Raw genomic sequence first — 13,904 nt, 5'->3', positions numbered from 1 at the left:
TCAAGTATAAACTTTGATATCATAACGGTTGTCAAGATATAGAGCGGACACGATCTTTACCACAGGACATGGGGTTGTCAACTGAAACCAAAGTTTTTGACCTTGACCTTTGACCTAGGAAGTTGTACATACATTATGACACACCCTCTGGTGTGGGTTAGTATATGTGTCTAGTATAAACTTTGAAATCATAACGGTTCTCAAGATATAATGGACATGATCTTTTCCACAGGACATGGGGTTGTCAACTGAAACCAAAGTTTTTGACCTTGACCTATGACCTAGGAAGTTGTACATACATTATGACACACCTTCTGGTCTTGGTTAGTATATATGTCAAGTATAAAGTTTGAAATCGTAACGGTTCTCAAGATATAGAGTGGACACGATCTTTACCACAGGACATGGGAATGTCAACTGAAACCAAAGTTTTTGACCTTGACCTTTGACCTAGGAAGTTGTACATACATAATGACACACTTTCTGGTGTTGGTTAGTATACATGTCAAGTATAAATTTTGAAATAATAATGGTTCTCTAGATATAGAGCAGACACAAATTTGTTACGGATGGACGGACAGACTGATCACTATAGGGCGACCCGCCTAGGGCAAGGCCCTAATTAAGGGGAATTTTCTTCCGAGTTCAAACAAACTTAGAAAATATGGCACTCTACAAATAAAGAATGTACATGTACTTCCATTGTGTATTGAATAATGAAAGAACTTATCTGTACATTTAATAAATTTCCAGTTCTTTTGAGAAAATTGAGATCAAAAGTGTTACTGTTTAAATATTAAAAAGCTTGTATCAAATTGGCCAATTAAAAAAAAAATACATACTGAAATAATAATGCTAAAGTTTTATATAGAAATATATTTCCTTGTATGCTAAATGTGACAGAGAAATGATTTTCCATAAGTACATGTACCACTTACATTTTCCTGCTACACCATAACCATATTATGAGAGTACATGTACTATAAAAATGAACAAGATTTCCAAATGATATGAAAAGTGAAAGATTCACTGATTATCAACTATCCAATATACTTCACTCTTCAGATTATATATCAGGCTTACATGTACAAGTATATTTGCAAAGATACTAAGTAACAACATGCAACTTACATGTATAATACAAGGGTTTTTCCACTATAGCAAAGTAATACCCAGAGTGAATCATTAACTACGGTAATAATCAGACTGAAAACCATATAATGGAATATGAATTCAGATAAAAGATAACATAAACTGAATATTTCCTCAAGAAAGCCAATAATATCAAAGGTTAAAACAGATAAAATTTTAGCAGATGTGTGGCAAATTTCGGTTAGTTCAATTCTTGGGTCATTAAAAAACTGTCTCTGAAATAAAAAAAACCACCACCAAAAAAAACCAAAACAAAACAAAACAAAAACAATGGAAAAAAAAATTTAATACTTTCAGCAATATCTGTCATAACGGGTGAAAAAAATATAAATATAAAGTAAGTCAAGGCATCTGAAAAATAGTTCATGAAGATGGATGTTTCATGCAGTGAATGCTTCTATATACTTCTATATATACCTGTCCACTTTTTTTTGTGTTATGATTAATATTTTTTCAGACTATCATTGCTGAAGTCAAGAGTCTCCATCTTCCAATTTAAATCATAGTTTGAAAAATTTCAGACAGAGGATTATTTTGATTTAAAATATAGAATTGTAATACAAGTACATGTATGTGATTAAGTTGTTTTTAATTTACAGAGTATTACATGTACATGTATAATAATATTTCATATTTTTATTGCAACATGTAGTTCCGAAATGATTATGGGTAACCATGAAATTTAGCATGAAGTTATTTTTTTTTCTACTTTTGCAGTAATACCTGCAAAGCAAAAATTGTACTCTCTTGACCATATATCTAACAGAAAAAAGATACAACTAGAGAAACAAACACCAATTTAAACTGCATAAAAGTTGACTGATAGCAGAATCCATGATAAAGGACAGAACAGAAATTTCCCATTTCCCAGTAAATATTTATTTTCAAAGTAATGCTTAACTTTGGCTAGGAAATGCATGAACAAATAAAAAATCTATAAGCTTGGTCACTCTCCTAATCTTTGTGTAAGGGCAGAAAGAAATGCCTAATGTAGTATTTTTTGTAAATAAATATATAATAAAAAAATATAAACAACAACAACAATACAATCATTTTCTGCCCATAAAAATGATTCAAATATAAAATGGTTTCATCTGGTCATTCACTTTGTAAGGCATCTGAAAAATAGTTCATGAAGATGGATGTTTCATGCAGTGAATGGGATTTAAGGGTCCAAAAAAGGAGAGGTCAAGCACCATTAACCACATTCCAGGTGAAAATGTTAAATTAAAATTCTGATTGCATTAAAAAACAATCCATTTATAAAATTTTAAACCCAATAATGGAACCTGACAACAGCAGGTAACATAGCCCTTCATCAACAGAGCAACTATATTATTTCTGAAATATCATCAAACAGCATGAAATCATTGAAGCATGAAATCTTCCTGACTCTTTCATCATTAGTTCCTACTGTTTTTCATTTTTTTAAAACTCTAGCAAGCTTGTATTGATTAATATCTACGGATACAGGCCTAATCTAAAGGGAGAAATGAGCAAAAACTTCTCCTCATTTGTGCTCACTTCTCCCATTAGTTTTTGACATGGAGAAGTTTTTTTGTAATAAATTTGTAAAAATGTCAATATTTTTTAAACAGAAATTACTAATAGTTCTCCTTGTCACTGACATCTAGATCAGGCCCTGGGATATGTATTTCTATTGTGAAAAGCAAATATAACCATATTAGATAAGCCATTCCTTCCAACATTCCAGGTAGTAAATACATGTATACTGTACTTATTTTACATGCTCCTGTTAAAATGCTTACCCGTCTCTTGGCAAAAGCCTTCGATGTAAAGAAAACTGATATTATGTAAAAATTTTATTGGCTAGAAACAAATGCTGTAATTTCTGAGATCAAAGTAAGATTTGATATTGGAATTTCAGCCAAAATTAAACAATATTGCAAAAAAAAAAAAAACCAAACACAAAAACAAAAAACAAAAACAACAGACCAAAATTTGTGATAATTAAAACTTTACAAACATTATGAATTTTTTCTTTTTCTCCAGACTGAAAAAAATGAAAATTGTATATTTCTGGCTAAAATTCCAATACTGCAAGATTTCCGAATTTACAGTAACTACACAATGCCATTATGTAATAAGTATTTAAAAAAATATACTTGTAGAAGGTCATTATGAAAACTATTGCAAAAATTTCAAGCATTCTTCAGAAAATCATCAAAATTGCAATAATAAAGTTTTAGTAAAGTTTTGCACTATTCTCACTGACTGATTATTTCCTTCATCAGTGCAGTAGACTAAGAATGTAAATTATTGCTGGAACTTAAACATAACATGCTATTTTTTAAAGTACATGTAGACATCAGTGAACTTGTAGGCAAAATGGCAATCATCAGACAACCATAGGTCACCTCCACTCAAATGGCTTTCTCAGTTTGGCTATGCCAGCTCAAGCAATGATGGTGGTAGACCTTAGGTAAGGGACACAACTCTTACAAATCACCGAAAGGTTTGTATTCAGTATTTTACGTCAATCCCATGTAAGCGTCAAAGTAACTTGGACTGATTTCATTCTGTTTCAAAAGAAAGCTTGATAGGCTTTAATGAAATTGAATATGATAGAAACATATCACTGATCTCAAGAGAGTCATGTCCATTACCCTAGGTCTACATTCTTAAAGTACTCTCCTGAAGATAATCCAGGAAAGTCTAGTCAATTATATGTTATTCAAACACGTATTACTTCCTCATAAATAAAATTTCATAAACAGTTATAAAATTCAATAATTATTACGAAATATTAACCTAGGACTTTACACTCTACAGTATCTACATGTATGTCATATATGTACGTCTTGAAGTAAAATAAATGGAGGACTTCATGTAACAATAAATGATTATTGTAACAAGAGAGCAAAAATTTTTGTCACAAAAAAATTGACCTCATGTAACATAAAATGTACCATGACTTCATACAATTTAAAATGTTGGTCTCAACATGATACACACATGTAAGTCATTTGTCAGAATTCAACAGTTAAGGGTCACATTGTGCGACTTCTATATATACCTGTCCACTTTTTTTTTGTGTTATGATTAATATTTTTTCAGACTATCATTGCTGAAGTCAAGAGTCTCCATCTTCCAATTTAAATCATAGTTTGAAAAATTTCAGACAGAGGATTATTTTGATTTAAAATATAGAATTGTAATACAAGTACATGTATGTGATTAAGTTGTTTTTAATTTACAGAGTATTACATGTACATGTATAATAATATTTCATATTTTTATTGCAACATGTAGTTCCGAAATGATTATGGGTAACCATGAAATTTAGCATGAATTATTTTTTTTCTACTTTTGCAGTAATACCTGCAAAGCAAAAATTGTACTCTCTTGACCATATATCTAACAGAAAAAAGATACAACTAGAGAAACAAACACCAATTTAAACTGCATAAAAGTTGACTGATAGCAGAATCCATGATAAAGGACAGAACAGAAATTTCCCATTTCCCAGTAAATATTTATTTTCAAAGTAATGCTTAACTTTGGCTAGGAAATGCATGAACAAATAAAAAATCTATAAGCTTGGTCACTCTCCTAATCTTTGTGTAAGGGCAGAAAGAAATGCCTAATGTAGTATTTTTTGTAAATAAATATATAATAAAAAAATATAAACAACAACAACAATACAATCATTTTCTGCCCATAAAAATGATTCAAATATAAAATGGTTTCATCTGGTCATTCACTTTGTAATGATACCTTAAAGTGTTAAAACTACTGTGATATCTGTTTAAACAGAACCCTGAATAATAAAAACAAATGTCTACACCTGACACTTTTCACAATCCTATCAGCTTATTTAAATGTCTTTGGGACTTTAGTAAACTGAAACCTGTCAAACTGGAACCAAACTTTAGTAAACTGAAACCTGTCAAACTGGAACCAAATTTAAAGTCCAAATGGGGTTCAGTTTAGACAGGTTTCACTGTACTTTGGTATATACTTGATAAGTGGTTTCCTCTTAACATCACAGCTGGCCATTAAAGTACCCACCTAGTTATCCTTTAAAAGCTTCTTTTCAATTACAGCTTAAAATTTACAATCACTGTGATTTGCCATATCTTTTGAAGACACAATAAATACCAGTATTTAATTACATTGATAGCTAAAATATTCAAATTAAAATGTAAAAACTTACTAATTTTGCCTCCATTGGTTTTGGCTATCTTTTCTGTAATTCTAATTCATCCATATCTGAATTCCTATAAAGAGACAATCAATACACATATATATTCTGTCATTCTATTCCACTCGACAAATAAAACAACATCTTGCTTAAAAGTCAATACAACAGTACATAATTTCTTCCAATACTATTCAAGATTCTGGTCTGTCAAAATGTTTCGTAGTTCAATATATGTTGATTGCTGCAGTATCAAACTTGAATGCAATTCCACAAAATTTCAGTGTTTTGCTCCAATCAAAACGTCATTGATTGAATAGTATAAACATTAAAACATTTGTTTGTGAATTCTAAATTGTGTATTGCTGTTAAAAGTAATTACTTCTCTGAGCTTCTGGAGAACTTTTATAAGATATTAAATTGGTATTTGTGTAATTTGCATACTTTCAGCAATAATTTCTTGGTTCTTCATTTTTAACCAGATATTCAATCAACTTGATGTATAAGTTAAAGACATTTCAAACATTACTTTTGTAACAAGCTCTGTATGCTACATGCTGCACTTTTTTCAAGTTTGTGTGATAGTAAGGCCAAAAAAAAATTCTGTGTTTCCTTTAACTCGACCGACCTTATTTTTTTTATGGTGTCAAAAAAAAAAAAACAAAAGCAAAAACAAAAACAAAAAAATACTGATTTTTGGTGTTTCTGTCATCAGTTTTTTTTTTTACTAGAATCGCCTTGCTCTCTTATGTGGAGGTTCAAAATTCATAAAAAAATTGAAACAACATGGCCGTGGCTACGACAAGTTCTGTATTCAATGGTGTCATAATAGAGGCAGCAAAACCGGTCGGTTTCGATGTCCTGCAAATCTATAAATTATTAAAAAAAAAAACAAAAACAAAAAAAACTAGAAGCGCTGCTTGTCACAGGAGCCCCCACATCATTTTTTTAATAGTGATTTTTTTTTTAGTAAATCAAATGTGCCTGTAAGACACTAATGAAGCCCCCGCTCACATGATTTGCAAAAGACCATGTTTATTTTTGTATGAAGACATGGTTTGCAGATTCAGAAATCCTTCTAAGACTTATGATACTCGTGGTCTGTTGGTTCAGCTCAATCCTTCCAAGACTTGCAATGACAAACTGTACCAGTACATTAACTCGAAAAAATCTGGGGATCAATTTGAAGATCAGAATTTTCTAAATATATGCATATCTAAACATGTAGTGTCATGAAATTCTGTTCAGTAGTGTCAGACTAGTTGCGATATGAAGAAGAGGACTGATGGATGGACTGACGGACAAATAAAAAATGTTAATACCCCCAATAACAAATCCATAACTTTGTTGCTTGGGGTATACTTCTGACAAAAAATTACAGAAGTTCAACTATCACCCAGTTCCGTCATATTCCACAAAAATCAAGATCCTATGACTGCACATGATCATTATGTATAAAAACATCCTGCATAAAATATTTCAGATGTAGTTTAAAAACTACAGGAGGAGATAGCTGGACAAGCCATTCAGTCCTATTTCTGATGAAAATGACTGTCTAACTATCACTAATTTCCCAAATATTTCATGAAAATCAAAATCCTTCGACCCTGCACACCTTCATCATGTGTAGAAATATCCTGTAAAATATTTTAGATGTAGTTCAAAAACTGTATGAGGAGATAGCTGGACAAGCCATGATCATGTGTAAACTGGAAGGGCGGACAAATGGATGGACGAATAGACAAACAGGGGTAAATCGATATGCTCCCAACAGTTTGTTGCGGAGGCACAAAAATATTGACCCTAATTATGAAGGAGTAATCAAGGGAACCAAGGCTATAGCAGTAATTAAAAGAATGTAATCCAGGGACAAAGACCAGACATGGAAAACATACATACACAACAAAGAACATAAAGTAACTAAAATCATCCATACAAAGTAACAAAAGCAAATGAGCAACTCGGACTCCACTAAAAACTGAAGCATGGAGCCGTTGCACCGGTAAGATAAGCATCCTCTGCTTTTCTAGAAATACCCGCTGAGTTGCTCATAAAAGTCATGAAGGGATGTTGCCACAGATGAAAGGAATGTTGACAATTTTGAATGGAAAGTCATCACATTTGTCATTAAGTTTGGTCAATAGTTTTCTTTTACCATCGATTTCTAAGTGTAGGTCAAGATATGAGATGTTACTGGAAACACAGAATTTTTTTTAGGCCTAACAAGAACCTTCAGATAATTACATGTAAGTTCAAAAAAAAACAAAACAAAACAAAACATGCTGGACATCTGGTACGGATATCATGCAAATTTTACCGGACCGGCGCCTAAAAGTACCAGTCATGTCCAACGGTCAGACGATTTTCGCCATGACTGCTCTATACATTGTCTTCAGTCACACTAATTACATTTACTAAATCAATCCAATATTTTTCTAATGGGAACAATAAATAAAGACAATGTTTAGACTTCAAAAATTGTTCTTTTTACCAGAAATTTAGATTAAAATTCTGAAAATCTTGCTAACTTTAGGACCTATTCATGTATAATTAACTTATTTGAATAAATTTTTAATTCATACATGTGCATGTACATGTAACACAAACTTAAATTGTGCATGTATTACAAATATGCATGTCTAATGGTCTTAGAAAAATACTGGTTTAGAAATGTCAATCCTTTGTGTTAGTTAATCATAATAATCAAGGCTTTTTTCCCTTTCAGTACAGTAATGTCACAAAGCAACGGGAACAGAATCCACAATAATCACTTCAAGTCAATACATATAATTCAGGTATATCTAAGCTAAAAGGTAGTCACTACTCACATACATGTACATGTAGGTCAGTTTTCTCAATACATAATTAAGGAATAACAAAGCTAAAAGGTAGTCACTACTCACATACATTTAGGTGAGTGTTCTAGGAATTTTGAAAGGATGAGGAAGTTTTCACCACAAAACCTCAAACAATAATTTACTTGCAACAAGTAAAGTCTGCTTTCTGAACTTACCGGTATTCAGAAGTTCTTTTTCACTTACCATAGGTAAAGTGGAACAATTACATGTACATTAAACAGTATAAAATTTCCCACACCAAATTTGGCAAGTAATTTAGTTCAACCAAGAACAGTTTTGGTATTCAGGAAAGACAGAATAACACTATACATGTATGACACAACAGTCAAGTTTAATGTAGTACATGGAAATGTATTGGTACATGAACCTTTGAATTTTGATTGTGACAATGTTTTAGGTCATAACCCCATAATTCATTCCAGCCTGACCTTTCTTGTCTGGAACTTTGTGGTAAAATTTCATAGTGACCAATACAATCAATCATAAACTTGTTGGTGTTATAAATTATCAAGTTTTCAAAATACATGTTTTTGGCCCCTTTACATTTGTATGACACATGATTCTTAACTGTTAGGGCCATATCCCTAAAATCATTACCAACCTTTGCTTTTTTGTTTTATGTTTTATTCGGGCTAGTCATTGAGAATATTGAAGGAAAGGACTATTTTTAAGGTATAATAGGTTTGCCTGAAGGCCTGAAATGATTTTCAAGGAAAAACAGTGTGAATGCCTCTAATAAATACATGTAACAAAGAGCAGCCAAGCTGTGCCATCATCACTTGGTGTGCCCTTCCTCTCTTACCATATCTTTAAAAACATGTACATGTACATGAAATGAAATATTTATAATAAACTAATGGTGTTTGAATGCAGTGTTCAATTAGATTGGCCCCTAAAATACATGCCACAACAATTTACATCAATCAAACTATATATATATATGGAGAGTATAGATCTAATATGCATGCATCAATAATTATAGGGCAATAGGGAAATCACCAATTTTTTTCTATAATTCAAGTCCCATAATCAGTAAATATAAAATCTGAATTTTACATAAACCTACATTTGTACATGTACAGTGTGGGAAACCATTTTTTCCCTAACTTGCCATTCTGGCTGGTGGAATATTGATCTTGATAGCCAAATAGAAATTCAACTACCCAAATTGTTTTTGTTTTTTTTCTGTACTATCATCTGTTTTCTCTTGGATTTGACTATCTTCTGCCTTTCTTTTTCTTTCTCCAACTATCTATCCAACACTAAAAACTGGGAGCATGGACCAGGTGCACCGGTAGGGTAAACGTCCTCTGCTTTTCTAGAAATACCCGCTGAGTTGCTAAGGAAAGGAAAACTATGACACAAATAATTCAGTTTTCATGGTGCTGATGGATACACCATAACGATCCACAAGTTCATGATGACGACAATAAAATTTCTGTAGTGACTTCAATCTTGTAGCAACATAACCCTGTTCCAGAAGCCTATTTGTTAGAGTTCTAGCGCGATACAAAAAGTCTGCGTAGTTTTGGCAAGCTCTGGCGTAATGTATGAGTTGTGATATGAACACTCCATCTGCAGGAGCCGAAGGGATGTTGCCACAGATGAAAGGAAAGTTGACAATTCTGAATGAAAAGTCATCACGTTTGTCGTAAAGTTTGGTCAATAGTTTTCCTTTACCATCAATTTTTAAGTGTAGGTCAAGATATGAGGCTGACTTCACAGTGTCTATAGTATCCTTTATCTCAAGTTCTTTTGGGTAGATGCGATGTATCAAATCCCCGATATTAGGATTGTTTAAAGATAATAACGTCATCTATATAGCGGAAAATGAGATTAAAGGATCTAGCCAAACGATATTCTTTCTTTCTGATCAGATCAGCTATAAAGTCAGCCTCATAAGAGAGAAGAAATAGGTCAGCAAGTAAAGGAGCACAATTTGTTCCCATTCGACCGTTTGTTGAAAAACACGTCAACCAAACTGGACAAATATGTTGTCAATTAAAAATTCCAGCAATTTGTAAACTCTTCCAAAAATATGAATCTGAAATTGATATTAATCTATAGCATTTATTTTACATCAATAAAAATAAATGATTCATCATGTTCTCAAGTTACAATCCTATAATAGGACATTACCCCATTTTTGTATGAGTAAAGTCCCAGAACTCCAATAATTAAAATTGGATGTTGTAAAAATTAAAAAAGAGCTCATATCAGTAGGATGAAACAATTTACCAAAAATTTTATGGCAATTGGTAATAAATGAAGTTTTTGAGGTTTTTTTTTTACGTTGCGGAGTGTAAATGACAGGGAATCAGACAGGACAAAAGTCAACAGTAATACTGTTACACTCAGAGAGATGGTTTAGGTTTCCCTGCAAGCATGGTACATTGTACCTAAACGTATGATAAACAAACACTTTTACAGGTATGTTTTTATATTCTATGCAAAACGATCTGTAAATGTATGATAAACGATGAACCAACCCTAAAATGGGAAACGTGAATGTTTCAAGAAGTGTACACTATAAGTACTGTCTAGGAAGGCTTATAAAAATGTCATGAATAATATTTTGGAAGGAGACACATGATAATCCATTCTAGATACATGTACACAGATAGCCCAATACCTCTGATGAACTTTGAACTGAGTAAGAAAAAAAGTAGCACTGGACAGACACTAAATATGTCCCATTCACAAAACTTTAATCCCAATCACTGAAAATTAAATGTAAAATTACAATGTACACATTTAACACTAGTTTATCAGGTTAGACTCTCATCTCTAAAAAGACTTAAAGTCTGAACATAAACCAATCTATGTTGTTACATATATTTAAATGAACAATGAACATGTACAGTATTGTTTTAATTTCATGAGGAGTTCTAAAATCATTCTCGTTTGTTTGATGACAAGAAACAAGACCAATTTCCTTCTTAACAGGATAATGTAGTTTGTCTTTCTACTCTACAGCAATTTTGTCAGAGCTGAAAAAACAGATACACATGTATACATTTTTGTGTTAATATACATTGATGTATCATGGTGTAATACAGTAGCATAGTCTGATAAATACCTGGTATACCTCTAATACCTGACATGCAAGGTATGAATCCCAGGGTTCTCACTAGGATTTTTACATCATTTTTTTTGGAAAGGTGAGTCCCAGATGAACTTAGTGGGCCTCACCCTTTTCCTGGTTTAAAACCAGTTTGAACACTACATTCATTATTTTAGTGTGTACATGTACATAGTACTATATGTATGTACAATCATACAAAACCATATCTCACTGCAATTATGCATGTTATCCATATTAAATTATGTAGAGTAAACTCAGCATCTTTTTTTTTTATTTAAAAACAAACTTATTCTGTTTACTGGCTTCATTGACATAACTCAATACATAATGTGTACATGTACTTAGTTTCATGTACCTACATGTGCTGTTACTACTTTTATGGGTTTTTTATTCGGGACAATATATGAACCGACACTTTTGGGACAGATTTTGCAAATTGTATTGGTTTTACTGTAGTCATACATGAATGAAACAATCGCTATAGCATTAAAGGACCTTTTTCAGTTTAACAACATGTGCATGCACTACAATAGATTGAAGATCTTTTGTGTTGGATTCATCCAAACCTAATTAAAATTCCTAAGTTTTATCAAATTAAAAAAAAATAAATGAGAAAACTTTTTCTTACATTCAAATTCATTTCTACTCTTTGAAAATATATTGAATATTTCCTTCTTCCCATTGGCATCAAATGAAGGGAAATTAGCATTCAAGTGTTGAAGTTGAAGAATTTCAGTACAGCATGTTTAATTGCCAAAATAAGCCTAATTTGAATTACATATATGTGACAGTGTGATCCTGTATAGTTTCTTGTGAATAGGTACAAGGAAACTTGGGCAACTCTTACTTTTTCAAGAAATGCATACCATGAGGTGCAGTATATGAGGAAATGTAACAAATATTCAAGAATGTTGATATTGAATTTCCAAAATCATCACAATTTTAAAACTTATGGGAAAAACACTGCATTGTTGAAAATACAGGAAATGTGAAGACTGCAGGAGAGGTAACTCATAGTGACCAAGTTATAGTGACAATTTTTTTTTTTTTTTTAAATATTACTGTTTTTTTTCATTAGGATTATGTGTAGGTGTGTCAGTAAAAATCAAATGTAGGGAAAAAAATTATAGGAAATATCATAAAGTTACAATTTGTACATAGAAGATGTATTTGGAGGTTTAATGGAAAATATCAACTGTAATAGATAACAATTTGTATTTTATCATTCATTTTATACCATATTTCCATACATGTCTAAAGGGTTGAAAGTTTAATTTTCATTAAAAAATAAATAAATAAATAAAACAAAAAAAAAATTAATAAAAAGAATGAAATATGAAATGTAATAAAAAAGCATTTTTATATTGGCAAGGATGCCATTTGGGTTCTTAATTCATTTATTACATGTATTATAATTGTACTGCAGCGCACAGATTTTTTTTAACCTTTTATAATATCAATGATTTTTTTTTTCTGTCGAAATTTCGAATATTCTGTTTGAAATGTTCCCTTTCGTAAGTGTGTGCTCTATTTACTATCAGTCGTACATCTTAATTAAAATGTTGTTATTTATGTTCTGAAGACTACATGTAGTTATCTTTTCCACTAGCAGCAGGAGAATAGGAAAAAAAACCTGAAGATGAGAGATTTTATCCCCCCATTCACACGCACATGTATGAAAAATATCAAAGTCCATTTAAAAACGTGCATGGTCAGAGGATATATTACCTGATTCACTAGACATATGACACTTTTCAAAGATTTAATTCTTTTCTGAAAGTTAACATGTCAGAATATTGCATTCAAACAATATGGTCATACAATAAGAATGAAGCTTTGGATCTTGAGAGAATCAATTCAATAACAACAATCATGAAAACCAACAACCAACAGGCCTGACTTTCTCTGACTCATTGAACTGTTGAACTTTTTAATTGAATATACATTTGTAAACTATCATGTAATGTCAAGGAACACTTGTGCCATAAAAACACTAGATCAATCATTATAACTTTGAACTTTGAAGTAATTAAGCTGTTGTACTTCCCAATAATAAAGGCTACAGGATTTTATGTTAATACTTTGACTTTGTGAACATTCAGGCAAATTGATGAAGAAAATTCAACTTTGCCAAAATTGAAAACTTTAGTTAAGGGCATCATTATTACTGCATGACAAGTTATAAATTTGGTTGTCTTTCAAGGTAAGTGTAATTTAACCTGTCCTAATGTTAAGTTTACTTGTGCTGGACAATAGCCTTTCAATTCCAATTTCTTTACAACAGAACCATGAGAACTGAAAAATTCTAAATTTAATTTTCAACTGAATTTCAATAAGTTTTCTCTCGTACGAGAAGATTGGGTCAAAACTACGAAACAGATACACAAGATATATTTTCTGTAACTGCTGACAACACCCAAGAATCTTACCATTCTTCTTTAATATATGTAAACCTTAATCCTCTTATGATTTTCTTCTGATTATTGTTTGATGGAGGGAAGTTGAGTGAATTCTCGTACAACCACGAGACTTAGCCAAGTTGGGTTATTCCACAACTAGTGGGGTGAATTTTCTCTATGTACGTATGCTTCTATTTCAGTTTCATGAGTCTTATCTTATTACAAGTTAGATGTTTTTTTTTGTTTAT

At 31.6% G+C, this 13,904-nt stretch overlaps 1 protein-coding gene across 2 annotated transcripts in view; it reads right to left on the bottom strand.

Annotated features, from left to right (window-relative positions):
• Nucleotides 1-13,783, bottom strand: part of LOC148612321 (uncharacterized) — a 65,555-nt gene extending 51,772 nt beyond the window's left edge. The window contains exons 1-3 of one of the 2 annotated variants that reach the window (XM_088593641.1): nt 13,687-13,783; nt 5,330-5,393; nt 2,922-2,939 (exon numbers count right to left, since the gene is read on the bottom strand). In XM_088593641.1, coding sequence (XP_088449767.1) covers nt 2,922-2,939; nt 5,330-5,344 — 33 coding nt within the window. In that variant the 5' untranslated portion in view covers nt 5,345-5,393; nt 13,687-13,783. The remainder of the gene's footprint in view (nt 1-2,921; nt 2,940-5,329; nt 5,394-13,686) is intronic. The other variant, XM_088593643.1, reaches the window with a different exon arrangement.
• Nucleotides 13,784-13,904: the final 121 nt, after the last annotated feature.

This window comes from Perna viridis, chromosome 7 (assembly GCF_037379345.1).
Source record: "Perna viridis isolate PV_CMFRI_1.1 ecotype Kerala chromosome 7, ASM3737934v1, whole genome shotgun sequence".
Taxonomy (NCBI): domain Eukaryota; kingdom Metazoa; phylum Mollusca; class Bivalvia; order Mytilida; family Mytilidae; genus Perna; species Perna viridis.
Note: the sequence above shows the minus strand (reverse complement) of the source record. Positions and strands in the feature narration are given on the sequence as shown.